Below are 15,755 nucleotides of genomic sequence, written 5' to 3'. Positions count from 1 at the left end.
ATGCCTATTTTCTCAGTCTCCACAAACACCCTGTGGAGTATTATTCTTATCTTCATTTTATGGGAGAGGAAGTCAGCATTCAATTGCTGCCCAAAGTAACTAAACTAGTCATTTACAGTTTTACCACTTCGGAGGCAATTGCTGCCCACCCTGGTCCTGGGTCCATGCCCTCTCGTCATTCCCAAGTTCCGTGCCTTAGGAAGAGAATGACTGGGGTGAAGGCGGCCTCGCTAACATGTACCTGTCACTTGTTGCAGGTGGGTCTTTTCCGAAAATCGGGCGTGAAATCTCGAATCCATGCATTACGTCAGATGAACGAGAGCTTCCCTGAGAACGTCAGCTACGAGGACCAATCTGCGTACGATGTGGCGGATATGGTAAAACAGTTCTTCCGGGACCTCCCGGAGCCCCTATTCACCAACAAGCTCAGCGAGACCTTCCTCCACATCTATCAGTGTAAGTGGAAGCCACGCAGACTAGGGCTCTCATGCGCACGCATCCGCTGAAAAAACGTTCTGCAGACCGAGTGCTCACTGTACAAGTAATACATAAATCCATAAAGAAATATATGAAAGTTATCATTCTACGCTTCTTTCCAGAAGTTAACTTTGCTCACAGTTTGATAGGGAAATCTCTGGGCCATGCTTTATGGGTTTGAAAATACTTTTTGACATCAAAGTTTTACTTCTCAGGAAGGTTTTGCATAAGATATAAAACTAACTTTCAGTGTACTTTTAATAACTTTAAAATGAAAAGGGGGGCACAATAGAATTTATTTTGTATGTAAATGTTTTATAAACTTACTTAAGTTTGGAGGTGCCTGAGTGGCTCAGTCGGGCTAACCGTCCCACTGTTGATTTTGACTCAGGTCATGAACTCTCCATTCATGAGTTCTGGCTCCACGTCAGGCTCTGTCCTGACAGCATAGAGTCTGCTTGGGATTCTCTCTCTATCCCTGTCTCTGCCCCTCCCCTACTCATGCTTTCCCTCTCAAAATAAATAACATTTAAAAATATATTTGATTTTTTTAAATAAGCATTCCCCGGGGCACCTGGGTGGCTCAGTCAGTTGGGCGTCCATCTTTGGCTCAGGTCACGATGTCACAGCTCATGAATCCGAGCCCTGTGTCGGGCTCTGTGCTGACAGCCGGCTCAGAGCCTGGAGCCTGCTTCAGATTCTGTGTCTCCCTCTTTCTCTGACCCTCCCCTGCCCACTCTGTCTCTCTCTGTCTCTCAGAAATAAATAAAACATTAATAAATAAATAAGCATTTCCTAGGGATATATGAACTTCAAAGCCAAACGACTAGAAATAAGAAGCAAATGTATTTTAATACAATGTATTTTAATTAGTGAAAAGTAAACAAACCAAATCAAGCTTAGGCCTAATTCAAGTAAGTTATGTTTTCATTTGGAATTTTTTAAGTGATGTTAAATTGACAATTCTCAGCAAAGCCCCTATAATTGAAATAATCATTGAATAAAAATGTTTTTATTAAAAAGCATATCCTTCTGAAGGTAGCTGCAAGGGGGGAGGGGATATTAGAAATGAACACATGACTCTATTCTAGAGGCAATAATATTACGATTATAAATTATTTTAGTGGTCCAGTCCCAATACTTTAAGAAAACATATTTGGCTGTGGATTCTGAGTGTTCAGCAAAATATACCTGACCTGGGATTCAACATGGAATTGATCCAATTTGAAGAAGATCCCTGCTATAGAGAATTCTGTGCTAAATGTGTTTAAGGAACTTACAATATTGCAAACCCAAAAAGGATTATAATAAATACCACTTGTAAAAACAGGATAAAGTGATGACCCACTAAATAAATATTATTTTACCAAGGTGACTAGGTTAAGTTAAATTAATGGTACATGTTGCATGAGCCCAAACACAGAGAGTTCATGATTTTACTGCCATAAATGGTTAAGCTGCCATTTTCCAGTGAAGCCTCCCTCACGGTTTGGAACTATCGTATATGATTCTTTACATTTAATCAGTTCTCGGGTTAGGGTTGACACTAGTCTAAGGTTAAAGCCAGATTATTTCCAAGAGATAAGTCCCTTTGGCCCCTTCTGAGACTCACCAGCAAGAAACTGGATCAAAACAGGGTTTATTTTAGCTGAGCAAACATTTACCAAGTTCCTCTTAGGCACAGAGCACTGTGCTGAGCGCCGCAGATGATATGGTTGGGTAAGGCTTACTCTCTGCTCTTCAGGATCTTACAGCTGAGGGACATGAAACATATCGTAGATAACTGCCATGCAGCAAGTTTGGAGAAATTCCATAATAAGGTTACAAAGAAAACCTGAGGAGGTTGAGATGAGGAATAGGACTTGGTTCCACAACTGAAGGTTGAGCTATGGAAGGGACACTTGTTGAGCGATACAAATAGCATGAGCACGTGTCAGGAGATTACAAGGTATTCGTCTGGCTGGCGTGAGTGGTAACTGTACAGTGCAGTGACTCTGAAAAATTAGATTGAGGCCATACCAAGGCAGGGCATTGAATATCAGGGCAAAAAGTTTATACTTGATTCATTAAACATTGAGGAACCGACCCTTGGGTGCTGTTGAGGAGTTACCAGTTAGAATGTTCTCGGCTATAAAGACAGAACCAGAAATCCAACAAATAGTTCAAATGATAAGGAAATCATATAATCACACACATGACAAGAAACCTGGAATTATATAATTTCAGAGTCAGTTAATTTCACAGCTCAGAGATGCCAGACCTGAAGTCAGTCTCTCTTGGTTATCCCCTAAAGGTCACAACTTAGAATTATGATTACCACAACTTACAATTACCGTGTCTTCCCAAAATCACACTCAAAGGCAAGAAGAGAGCAAAAGGGCTTCTCCTTGGGCATAGGTCTCTTTTTATCAGAGTGATAAATTTATAGAAGGTCCTAGCATTTATCTTGATCCCATAGGCCAAAAATTGTTTACACCTTCTCCCTTAAATCAATCACTGGAGGGAGAACTGGGATTACCATTTGGGGGTTCGGCCTGCATGGTTATTCCCTAGGTCTGTGGGAAGGGCCCATCTTCCCTGAGCATATTGCAACCCGCCCCCGAACAGAAAGTGTGTTTTCTTACAGAGAAAGAAGGAGGAAGTAGGTATTGAGTAGGCATCCATGTTTGTGTCTGCCACAAGGGTAAAGAGTCAGAACTGCTCTTGTGACTCATGAATGTGGAAGTGGTGAACAAGAGATATTGGACTGTCCACGAATGGGGGGTTAGTTAGGAGCTAACACATTCAGTGAGGCACTGGATTACCTGCTGTGACTTTCATTAGCGATACTGGAAATTCAACATGGATGGACTCTAGCGTCAAAGAGAGGGACTGTTCTTCCTCCCCTTTTTCAGGGCAGTTCTAGTTTTAGCTATGTTGCTTCTTGGACCTTCATTAAGTGATTAATTAGAGTTTGGATGGATAATGAAAATATTTGAAACCCACTGGTCAACAGGAGAGAGAAGGATGGAGAGATCAGAGAGCACTCCATAGTCCTAACATTTGGCAACTGGGAGCATATGGAGAAGAAGAGGGGAAGGGGAGCTGATTTGAGGGCAGGGAGAGGAGAGGTGTTCGGAATCGACCGGACATGGAGTTTGAGGTGCTGGTAGCCGTCTGCATCATTGCCATTATCAACATTTAGATATGCAGATCTGGAGTAGTGTCCTGAGAGCCAAGAAAGAGGCAGGAACCACAAAACCGTCAAAGAGGATGAGATCCAAAATGAATGCTGAATTTAAGGATTGATAGTTGACCTTCACAATTTTTTATAGAAGATCCTTTCTGACACATAAAGGGAAAAGTCACTAGAGAGAAAGTTGAGACAACATGTAGCCACGAGAGATGACTCTTAAAAATTGTGTTGTGGGAGACAAGATTGGCCATCTGCAGTTAAACAATGTATACGCTAGACATCTTAGCCAAAGCAGCATATTTAAAAGCAGTTCAATGGCTCAGCTGAATTTGTAACACTTCAGTGACAGGTTTGAAGTCGTTAGTAGTATCTGCTTCTATTTCAGCACAAACAAGAAAAAAGAGAAAAGGTTCTGCTATAATTTGAACAAAATGCCTCTTTTCTACTAAACCCCAGTCTATCTTGGGCCAGTACATGGTGGACGTGGTAAGGGTAGAGATGGGCTCTAAAACACTGAATGTACATCAGGCTTTTCCAGAAATTTGGATTTTCTGGCTGACTAGGGCCCAGAGTGTGCCCAGCCCTGGGATGCACAATGATGGGGCGGAGCCAGACCCGGGCTGAGGGCCGCACCACAGGCGCTCTGAAGCAGCCGGCTCCAAATGTTTTTCTCATGTACTCCTACCGGTAGGAAATACCTGAGCACATATGCTTATTTATTATTCATAATAGAAGTATACTGTGTTCTACTATGATAATAAGGCGCACATTATAAGACATCCCCAATCAGTATTTTTAAGCATGAGAGAAAACATGAACACCATTAGAAATCCTCATATTCTCTTCTCGCGTGTCAAGGACTGTCACAAGCACATTCCCCCACACAGTCAGAGGACAGACACCCCACCGCGGAGACCTGCTCTAGAACATGCTATCTTAAGAAAGACCGTGTAACCAAAGTGAATTGCTGACTGGGTCTTTCAGAGTGAGAGGAGGAAGGGCAGTGAGTCAGACCTAAAAGATCAGTAATGAACACAGCCAGGTGGCAGCAAAACGCAGTGCCTAGCACCCATTTGCTGTGATTTTCCCTTTCTGTTCACATCATGTATTTGGGGCCAGTGCCCTTCTCCAGCTGCACGGCCAACACCCACCACCACCACCCCACACGGACCACACAGGGCCAGACCCTCCCCATAACCTTAGTGAGCCTGGCTTTTTTTCTCCAAGTACAACCTCAACTTCCCTTCTCCCCCACATAATGAAACGCATGACACTGGGCCATCACATGAAGCCAAGAGCACACTTCCTCTACACCAAGCCCTGGGTGACTTGTAGAAAAAAGGAAGATGTGTCGAGCTGACCCTCTAGGAGTCATTCTAGAGGGCCAGCGCAGCTCCATCCCACCACTCAGGGTTAATTGTGCCAAGCTGGCATCGAGGCCTGGCCGCTCCACTAGAGGTGGGGAAAGGTGAGGCCGCCGTCCCCCTAACATGGGGATGTCCACACAGGTGCCGCAGAGCCCTGGGCCTCCTGAGAGGTGCCTCCCAAGCTGTCTGGTGGGAGGGTGGACATGAGGGAAGCCAGGCTGACTGTGTCCCGGCCAATCACCAGCTGCAGTCAGAGCAGGAAAACAGTTTGCAAACGGCTGAGCTGGTGGCTAGCTCTGAGACCATGAAAGGCCAGGACAGGGCCCTTCTTGCCAAACAGCGTTTCGTTGCAACAGGTCTGGTGTTGGACCACTCGGGTTCCAGTCCCAGCTCTGCCTCTCAGCGGCTGTGAGGCCTAAGCAGCAACTTCTTTCTGCCGTTAGCGGCTGTCGCCGTGGTTGTTGATGATGGTCATATCACTGAGGTGTGTGCACACCGGGAAGGTGGGGCACCCGGCTGGCTCCTTCTGTTGCTGTTCCTCTGATGGCCCGACACCCACCTTTCCGCAGATGTCCCCAAGGAGCAGCGGCTGCAGGCAGCACAGGCAGCTGTCCTGCTGCTGGCCGATGAGAGCAGGGAGGTCCTGCAGACCCTGCTGTGCTTCCTGAGCGACGTGGTCAACTCAGTGGAAGAGAATCAGATGACACCCATGAACCTGGCCGTGTGTCTGGCGCCCTCCCTCTTTCATCTCAATTTACTGAAGAAAGAAAGCTCCCCCAGGTGGGTTTTTCTCATCAGCAGCCATAATCCTAAAGCAGATACCCCCATAGTTCATTAAACAAACAAACAAAAAACGTATAGTCTTGTAATTCAGTTTGGGGATTTGTCAGCATTTCATTTATTATAATCAGAAAATGTTTCAAGGGGCACCTGGGTGGCTCAGTCAGTTAAGCATCCAACTCTTGGTTTCGTCTCAGGTCATCACAGTTTGTGAGTTCAAGCCCTGCACTGGGGCTCTGCGCTGACACCATGGAGCCTGCTTGGGATTCTCTCTCTCCCTCTCTCTCTCTTCCCCTTCCCTGCTGCTGCTGCTGCTGCTGTTCTTCTTCTTCTTCTTCTTCTTCTTCTTCTTCTCTCTCTCTCTCTCTCTCTCAAAAAAAATGTTTCAAGGCAAGCTAATTCATGCGCTCAGATACAAAGCCAAGTAGTATTGAAGGATGTCCTTTGCCATCCAGAAAGCCTGAGGCATTGTGAGTTGTGGTATGTCTGTAGTGTGTGAGTGGGAAAGAAGTCATATTTGTAGTCTTTTTTGAAAAGGGCAGGAATTAAGATCTGAGAACACTAGCCTGCAGAGACGTGGTTTCAAACTTGGGGAAAAAATAGATAAATTTCTTCCCCAGCAGTTGCTCCTGCCCTTGTATTTTTCCAAGGTTTTTCATCATGAGCTGTCAGACTCTTGGCCTGACTCAGAATATCTGTGTGGTCATTGTTTTTATTTGGAAATGAGAAAGTCTGGGATCTGGATTAGCATCTTGGGCATGAACCGAAAACAAAAGGGACGAGCTCTGTATTGTGAAAAGCCCTTGGGTTTGGGATCTGCTTACGACTCTGCCCTTCAATTACAGAGTCATACAGAAGAAATATGCCACCGGGAAGCCAGATCAAAAGGACCTCAGTGAGAACCTGGCCGCGGCTCAGGGGCTCGCCCACATGATCACAGAATGCGACAGACTGTTCGAGGTGAGTAAAGGGTTCCAGCAGCCTTCTTCATAGCTCTTGGAGCTTGAGAACATGCTTGCAATGGTTGCGAAGTTTGCGGCTTATATGTGTTTGTTCCTGATTTTATGATGACAATAGTACACCCAGTAGCTCTGGGCGTTGCCTCTAAGAAATGTCCTGTCATTGAGGTCCCGACAGTTAGTCACCTGGTGTTACCATGATGATGGTTTTCAAGAAAACGGTCCCATTGCAAGGTTCAAGGCCAGCCAGCCAATTATGTTGGGATGTGTTAACTTGGACTTGATTAGGTTCAACGTCTACGTGTGTGTGTGTGTGTGTGTGTGTGTGTGTGTGTGTGTGTGTGTGTGATACTCAGCAACCCAGTGAACCAAGAATCAATGACAGGCTAAGAGTATAGCCACAGATGTTTTCAAGAAGTTACTGAAGGAGACTGCTGGCACACTTTTTGTGGTAACTTTTTTAAAATTGGCATTTGTAAATGGGAAAAGTGTGCTAAAAAGGTAAAGCTATTTCTAACTCATATTTGATGTTTCTCTTAAGTCTACGTGCTTGAAGTTTCCTGAGCCCACATTTTGTCAAACCGAAGAAAAATACATTAAAAGGAAAATAAAAGGAAAACAGAAAGAATGAATGGGAGGTCACTGCAGTGTTTTGACTAATAACTGTAGCCTCAGAAGCAGATTTGTTTTTCCTGACGTTAGGAAACTCCCTCACCCCAGCCTTGCCGTTGATCTCAGGAAACTACCCCTTGCTCCCTGGCACTGGGCCCATCGCCCATACTGTGGGTTTCGACAGAACCACTTTGCTTTCTCTAAGTATTAGTCTCAGCACTTCTTTAGCTCAGTATGTTGCTCTTGCGTGCCTCCGTTGGTTCAGGTCCCGCATGAGCTGGTAGCCCAGTCCCATAACGCATACGTGGAGGCTGAGATCCACGCCCCGACTCTGGAAGACCTGGGGTCCCAGCTGGAGGAGAGCGGAGCAACTTTCCACACGTACCTGGAACATCTCGTCCAGGGCCTCCAGAAAGAAGCCAAGGAGAAGTTCAAAGGCTGGGTCACGTGCTCCAGCACAGACAATACAGAGCTTGCTTTCAAAAAGGTAATCTCAGGGGATGGAAAAAATTACCCCCAAAGAGCCATGTCTCACAGGCAGGGATGTGTTTTGCTTTAAAAATGATCACCTTCTGGGCACGTAGGGGCTCAGTCGGTTGAGTGCCTGATTCTTGGTTTCCGTTCAGGTCATGAACCCAGGGTTTTGGGATTAAGCCCCATGTTAGGCAGACACTGAGTGTGGAGCCTGTTTAAGACTCTCTCTGTCTCTCTCTTCCCCCCTGCCCCTCTCCCCTACTAGCACTCTCTCTCTCTCTCTCTCACATTAAAAAAAAAAAAAAAAGCCACTCTGTCCACGGGGCTTGGCACAAGCACACAAACAGGTCAAAGATCCAGTCTAGACACTGCCAAGCAGCCCCTGGTGCGCATACTCAGAGTACAGAGTGCCAGTCATATCCTTGACCCTCAGCTGTGTGACGCTGGGCAAGTCACATGCTCTCTGTGCCTGGCTTTTCATCTGCGTAATGGACATAATCCTACCACTGTTGGAGGAGGGCTACTTAAAAATCAAATGGGTTAGAATCTTCCCTGGCACACTGTGTGCGTTGGTGGTGATTATTTGTACGATCATTATTATGTGTCTCCTAAGCTTCAAGATTAACATCTTACCATCTGAACCCTGAGGTATCCAGAATCACTCAGGTTACATAACCAGTGGCGTGTTTTGAGTGCCCAGTGAAGTACGGTAGGCTTTTGTTGGAACGAGCTGGCCTCTCCAGCCTTCGATGGTGTCTTTCCCAAGGTGGGGGACGGGCATCCGCTGAAGCTATGGAAGGCCTCTGCGGAGGTGGAGGCTCCCCCCTCGGTGGTTCTGAACCGTGTGCTGAGAGAGCGTCACCTGTGGGACGAGGACTTTGTGCAGTGGAAGGTTGTGGAGACTCTGGACAAGCAAACGGAAATCTATCAGTACGTGTTGAACAGCATGGCCCCCCATCCTTCCAGGGACTTCGTGGTTCTCAGGTAAGCCTGACTCTCTGGTTGAAGATACTTTTGTTTTCCAAAAGCAGATTAGGAGCCGTATATTTAAGCATTTCGAAGTCCTACCATCTAAGTGCAGCCCCCACCGGGGACTCTGAGCCGGCGCTCACTTCCCTCGGTGACACCTGACTTTGCTGTATTTATGCCCAACTTCCTGCTTCCTTCACCCAGTTGACAGCTGTGCTGGCCTCGCCTCTGGCCCCGTTCATTATGGAGCATACAGTTTATTAGGCCATAAATATTGTTCATTTCCTCCGAACAGAGTCCCCAAGAATAGCTGCTGTTGGGCCAGTGGTGCTCGCCTCCAAATTATGCAAATTGACTCTGACTTTTCTCCTTGATCCTGCCTTTTCTCCCTCGGGAAAGCAACTCTTTGGTTTGTGTAACTCTTAAGATGCAAGTGTGTGTAACTTCAAAATCCATCTGTATAACCTCAGATATTCATAACTCATTGCCGTGCGTGGAAACCTTGGCACAGCCCCGCAGGCCAACTATGCGGAGACAGTCAGATGCCCGGGACGATTTCAGGGCCTGACAAGGCCTGCGAGTCTTGTGTCTTCTGTTGAAGTATTGCTTCTGATTGCTTTCTGGGTTGAGTTCTGGCCCCCTGCCCTCTGGGTTTGGAAGGGGGAGCTCAGCCGGTGGTAGGAGGCATGCACAGTACGGTGCTGCACGTGGGCTGGGGAGGCAGCGTTGAATCAGAAAGGACAGGGACTGAGGATATTAAGAAACCAAATACAATGTAATTAAATCAATACATTCTTTTGTTATTGGTAACTGATGGCAGACACTGTCTCTTCCTGTAGATTTGAGGTAAAAGGAATCACTAGTGAAATTCCCAAACGTATATTTCAAATACTTTATGAAACTAGTTTTGATGGCAAACCACAGGTTCCTTTTCACACAGGCTATTTATGCCTTTGGAGTTGGTCCTGGGGACCTTGAATTTTAAGGGTTATTTTTCCCAAAATATATGTGTTTATCTTAGCAACCTTGGGATCCCTGTGGAGAACGTGGGCAGTTTTAAGGGTGGCTTAGTCCCACAGTTGTTAGGACATTAGTCATCTCATGGCAGTTGACATTCACATCTTCAGTCTTGCAAATAGTTCTGGGATGGCGGCCGCGAGGCTGGAGCCGCACCGTAGCAGGGCCTCTTCCCTCCCCTGGGAGGAGGCTGAGGGCCAGAGTCCATGCACGGAACCTCGTTCTATCCATCCCGCAGTCCCACCGGCCCATTGTTTCTCAGTCCAGGGCATCATTCCAGTGCTGCGGGGAGTGTGTGGGGACAGTGCCATGAACACAACAGACCACAGTCCTGCTCTCTTGAGGTTGTCATTTTATCAGGGAGGGAGGGACAAGAAATAATGAGTAAGGGAATCAGGGTCCTTATCCTGGAGTCAGGGGGATAAGTAAGATAGGAGGATGGTAAGGGGTTGAATTTTCAAATACAGTGGTTAGGGCAGAGTCTCCCAGCCCCAGAGTTAATCCACAACTTGAAAGAGAAAGTGGGTGGGTCACGTGGCTCTGAGCAGGAAGAACTCAACACTCAAGAAAATTAACCACGCGACGGGATTCCTGTGGGTCTGACACAGGAAGGTAGAAGGTGATAAGTATGGTGAGGAAGTCACAGAGCTGAGACGCTTCCTGTCTTCAGAGCGCCTCCCTGTCTAGACTAGCTTGCACACAGGACTGCCACATTTACTTCTTTGTGCCCTCCTCTGGATCCTCAGGACCTTCCAGTGGTAGTTACTGAGGCCTTGTCCATTTTATTAATCTGTACAACTTCCAGTCTTTGTTGCTAATCACATCATCTCTCCTGGAGAGAACGGTCCCACCCATGCAGAAGTTGCTCAGCATTTGTATAAGGCTTTGTTCTTCCAAGGTCTTGCTGGGCACCTAGAATGGTTTCTCTTCCTGCTGTGGTAGAACAGGACTGACGAGCTTACAGATGACATCGCCTCGCAAGGGATGGGATTGGTGATGTAAACGACTGGGATTATGACAATGAAACTCGTATCTTATTATAGAAATCATTGTTACACAGATGCTCTAGCCGTTTCTGATTTCCATCTGAACATTTTTCCAAGTGGTAGCCTCCTCTCTGCTTGAATAACTCCCATAACAGGGAACTTACTATGCCTCAGACAGCCTGTTTCATTTTTGGAGAGTGTACTTTGTGAGCGGGGTCTTCTCTGTACTGAACTGCCACATGCCGTCACGTCTCTGCCTGCTGGAATCAAATCAACTGTGTTTTTCTCTTGTTCCACTCAGAAGCCACTCAGGTATTTGAAAAGAATTAGCAGTGCACATGTGTCTAATTCGCCTCAGGCTAAGCACACCAGCTCATTTTTCCTGTAGGACTGAGTTGAGCATCACTTCCTCCAGAAAGCCTTCGGCTGTCAGCCCCCCCTTCCTTTCCACATGATCGCAGATCACTCCATCACTGCAGTCACTTTGGTGTTCTAGAGGTCTCTCTGTATGTCTGTTTCTCCTCCTTGGTTGTGTATCTTTGGGTCCTTAGTGGCTCCTCATGTGTCCAGATGTTTATTGAATGAATTGAATGAGCAAGTCCGAATTCTAAAACTGTAAGACCAACACTTCAATAATGGCCAGGAACCTCTACAGCCTCCATTTGGGGTTCCAAAGGAAGATTAGAAAGCTGCAAGACTGGGCACCTGGTGGCTCAGTCGGTTGGACATCCAACCCTTGATTTCAGCTCAAGTCATGATCTCATGGTTGGTGCGTGGATTTGAGCCCCGCATGGGGCTCTGCACTGACAGTGCGGAGCCTGCCTGAGATTCTCTGTCTTCCTCTCTCTCTCTCTGCCCGTCCCCTGCTCTCTTTTTCCATCTCTGTCTCTTAAAATAAGTAAACAAATATTTTTTTTAAAGTTTCAAATAAAATTTTTAATTAAAAAAATGCAATAAAGGGGCGCCTGGGTGGCTTAGTCGGTTAGGCGTCCGACTTTCCCTTAGGTCATGATCTCGCGGTTCGTGGGTTCGGGCCCCGCGTCCGGCTCTGTGCTGACTGCCAGCTCGGAGCCTGGAGCCTATTTCAGAGTCTGTGACTCCCTCTCTCTCTGACCCTCCCCTGCTCACGCTGTCTCTCTCTCTCTCTCTCTCTCTCCTAGAAATAAATAAAACATTTTTAAAAAATGCAATAAAAATTTAAAAGGAAAGGAAAGCTGCAAGACCACTTCTGGCCTCTGGGTCAGAGGGCTGAGACCCTCGCTTTGAACTGTACTGTAAACATTTTACACACGCTTCCGGAAACCATTGGTTTAAGTAACTAGGATTGGAATTTGAGCAGGAGAATAGAGGCATAAACCTCAGTGCTGCGTCCAGGGGTTTCTCTGTCAGCCCTAACTCCCACGTGCCCGATGTTCTGCCGCAGGACCTGGAAGACGGATCTGCCCAAAGGAATGTGTACACTGGTGTCCCTCTCTGTGGAACACGAGGAAGCCCAGCTGATGGGCGGCGTGCGGGCCGTGGTGATGGATTCTCAGTACTTGATAGAACCGTGCGGCTCCGGCAAGTCGCGACTGACCCACGTCTGCAGGATGGACCTGAAGTAAGCGCGCATGCGCGAGGATGGCGGGAGGCGGGGTCGCCAGGGCCCCGCCCACCGTCCTGCTTTCCTGTTTCACTGCGCTGGGTTTTTGCACTGCCGTTAGCGTGCTTTCCTAGAGCACCGCTCCTCCCCCCCCCCCCCCCCCCCCCGTTTTCCTTTTGCCCATCTTTCCTAAGCTTCTGGCATTCTCCTGGAGCCCTTTGCTTTTCGTTATGTTCAGTGCTGTTCCCACTTTGTGAGCTTCCCAGGCAGAGCAAACACAGGCAGCTGCTCAGTAAATGCGCGTCCCCCTGTCTTGTGTTTCTGTCATGCCTGCTCTCCTGGTGCCGCCCCCTCCTGTTGCCCTGCGCTGAGAAGAAACTAACTCACTTCCCACCCCCTCGAGGCAGTCCTGATGCCCAACAAGTTCTTGGTCTGGGTACACATACACTGAGTTTTCTCAGTGAGTTCCAGAATTCAGCCTGAATCTTCTCTGGGGAGATGGTATCACTGTAAAGCACCCAGTGAAGAGACAGACTGACTACTTGGCCAGAAAGGCATCTTCCAGGCATCTGATGACAGAACCAGGTTCTCAGACCCGCGAGGGGCCAGCCCCGCGCTGCAGGCAAGTGCCCCGAGGCGCAGGGCACAGCACCGCCCCGTCCACCATGATGAAGTGCTGAGGTTTGGAAAAAGACTTTCCCACTTCCTTTCTCATTTTTGTCCCCACAGAGGTCACTCATCAGAGTGGTACAATAGAGGCTTTGGACATCTGTGTGCAGCGGAAGTTGCCAGGATTAGAAACTCTTTTCAGCCCCTCATTGCTGAGGGTCCAGAAACTAAAATCTGAGTTTTCCCCAGTGTGACATCAAACTCAGGGAAGAGGAAGTGAACGGAAACACTTGTGGGAGAGAGTGCCCGTGAGAAAGCAAGAGAGAGAGAGAGAGAGAGAGAGAGACTGAGTGACGTGCTTAATGCTTAAAAATGGAAACACTGAGAAGTCAGAATGTTGAAGATGCAAGAATTGCTGAGAACTTTCCTAGCCTTCCTGGAGATGGCTACATCCCTACTAATATAATATTTTTAAAAATCAGAACATTTATCTATGTTACTTAAAATTAAATGGATTATTCCTTGTGCATTGCCTAATTTGCTATTTAAAGGCTTCTAAGAAGCATATTCTTAACTGTAAATAAATGTGTGTATAGCATATGTACATATGTGTGTATATCTCTACCTTCACTGTATATATGTACAATATCAATTTTATATATAATTGCGTCTTTTGAAAAGGAACGCATCTGACTCAGTGAGTCCCTTCCTCACTCACATGGTTCTTTCTGGGCCCAGCCCCCCACTGTCCTGTAAGCTGAGCAGAGTCTGCTGCTAACACCCAGGTATGAAAATGTGTAGTCTGTCAGTCGGCCCTGATGTCTAACCAAAGATTAGCTAACCAAAGGAAAACAACATTAAAAGGTTCTTCTGTGTTGTCAGTTTGATCGCATTCTTCAAAAACTGAGCATGAAGTGCTGGAGAAAGCCAGGAAAGGAAAACGGACTCCTCTTCAAAGCAAAGAAGTGGGGCAAGTATCAGGCCGGGTTACCAGTTTCCAGCGGACCCAACCAGGTGCAGTTTTGGTGAAATGTCAGATGCCCACGGGCCACTGGCATCAGGGCAAGTGACCGAAAGAACTTCATTTCCCTGCTGATTAGAGCCCAGTATAATAGCCTTTGCATATGCAAAGCCCAAGGGAGCCTCTGTGTTTTATTGATCTTTCATAGATACATTTTATCATGTTCCTAAATGTCATTCTGTATGACCAGTGGCCTATTTGGTCACAGTTAACTGGCATTTTCTTACCAATACATTGCACTGAATTTAACTCTGGACACCAGACAAGGGGAGGCAATGGTCAGTTGAGAGTCCTGGGCCATTACAGCTTCAGGGAATTCTTATTTTGCTAGGGAGGGTGTTCTTAAGATATAATTCATTAAACTTTTGCCATCTAAAAGACAGGGTTTTAAACTAACAGTAAGACCAAAACTATACTCTGTGATTAGTTTTAGAAAATATAAAGATATTTCTTAATTTCGTATTTCATCATTAGCCAGTCAAGCTACCTAGACGTTTGACCCAAACTTATTTATTATTGTATAGACTAAGCAGATTGACTCTCCTTAACCCATTGTTAATGGATTTAAGTTGTGGGGGGTTTTTTGTTAATTGTAATTCAACAAGTGTAGAGAGAAGGATAACTTATTATGCTTGGCTTCAGGAAGAGATTTTCTTTGGTAATCCATGAAGATTGGTATCATAACTTAGCAATTGATGTGGGAGGGGGAAAAAAAACCTTAAATGTGTGTTTTCCCTTTTTTTTTTGTATTGTATGCATTTATGTTATTATGTAATGTTTTTCCTATCAGCAATGTGCAATTCTTTTATTGAGAGAAATAAAAATATTATATAAGAGTTCTCTATGGTGCAAGGAAAATCATACTATTTGAATTATGACCTAGGAATTTTTCATTTCCTTGCCTGCAAAGCAGTTGTCTGCAAACCCATCATTTTCATGTTGGGCAATGCTCTGTGAGCAAAACAGATTCACTTCTGCCATGCATCTTAAATTCAGCCATCTATGCTGGATTACTTTGATGTGCAGAGACAAGATTAATGAAGTCTAATTTAGTTTAACACTGGTCCAGGGATGGAATCCTAGGAGTTTGGAAAATACGCTAGACACCCACGGATGAATCGTACTGTGTCACCGAGTTCAGCGTGCACACGGATCACCCGGAGATCTTGTTCAGCTGCAGACTCTGACTCAGACAGTCTGGAGGAAGCCTCTACGTGTCTAACAAATCTCTGGGATGCCTAGGCTGCTGGCCCAGAGATGACACTCTGGGAAGCAAGAGGGTACTAAAACCAAAATGATTGTATTCATGACTCCCCTTCTCTTCACAGTACCTGACTTTTCTATCTTTGCGCACATACTAATCATGTCACTGATGCATAACATAGTGCGTCTAAAGAAATAAAACAGGAAAAGGGAGGGAAAAGATGCATCAAGCTTCTTTGTCAAATACCACAGTATTTTATTCATTGTTATCTTGCCAATGGAAATAAAATATGATATTGCATTTAAATATTATATTTATACCTCATGTATATTTTTACCTCAGTTGTTGGTATCAATCATCATTGTAAATAATTGCCAAGGCAAATAAATTTATATGCATTAAATATTTCCTATTTTCTATAAAAATATATGTTGATTTTCATGCTTCATCCTGTAAGTGGAAAAGCTGTATTCAGTACCTCTCCCAAATACAAGGATGCTGTTATCAACATACACGAACCGTC

General features: G+C 45.8%; 1 protein-coding gene across 1 annotated transcript in view; it reads left to right on the top strand.

Moving 5' to 3' along the window:
• The window catches only part of STARD13 (StAR related lipid transfer domain containing 13), a 180,000-nt gene extending 164,457 nt beyond the window's left edge, over window positions 1-15,543 (top strand). Inside the window, exons 8-14 of the mRNA XM_077752537.1 lie at window positions 258-456; window positions 5,589-5,799; window positions 6,645-6,759; window positions 7,636-7,857; window positions 8,611-8,828; window positions 12,240-12,416; window positions 13,128-15,543. Of these exons, the coding sequence (XP_077608663.1) occupies window positions 258-456; window positions 5,589-5,799; window positions 6,645-6,759; window positions 7,636-7,857; window positions 8,611-8,828; window positions 12,240-12,416; window positions 13,128-13,245 (1,260 nt within the window). The 3' untranslated portion in view covers window positions 13,246-15,543. The remainder of the gene's footprint in view (window positions 1-257; window positions 457-5,588; window positions 5,800-6,644; window positions 6,760-7,635; window positions 7,858-8,610; window positions 8,829-12,239; window positions 12,417-13,127) is intronic.
• Window positions 15,544-15,755: the final 212 nt, after the last annotated feature.

The sequence above is a fragment of the Crocuta crocuta genome, unplaced genomic scaffold, assembly GCF_008692635.1.
Source record: "Crocuta crocuta isolate KB4526 unplaced genomic scaffold, BGI_CrCroc_1.0 scaffold190, whole genome shotgun sequence".
Classification (NCBI taxonomy): Eukaryota; Metazoa; Chordata; class Mammalia; order Carnivora; family Hyaenidae; genus Crocuta; species Crocuta crocuta.
This window is presented reverse-complemented; position numbering and strand designations above follow the sequence as displayed.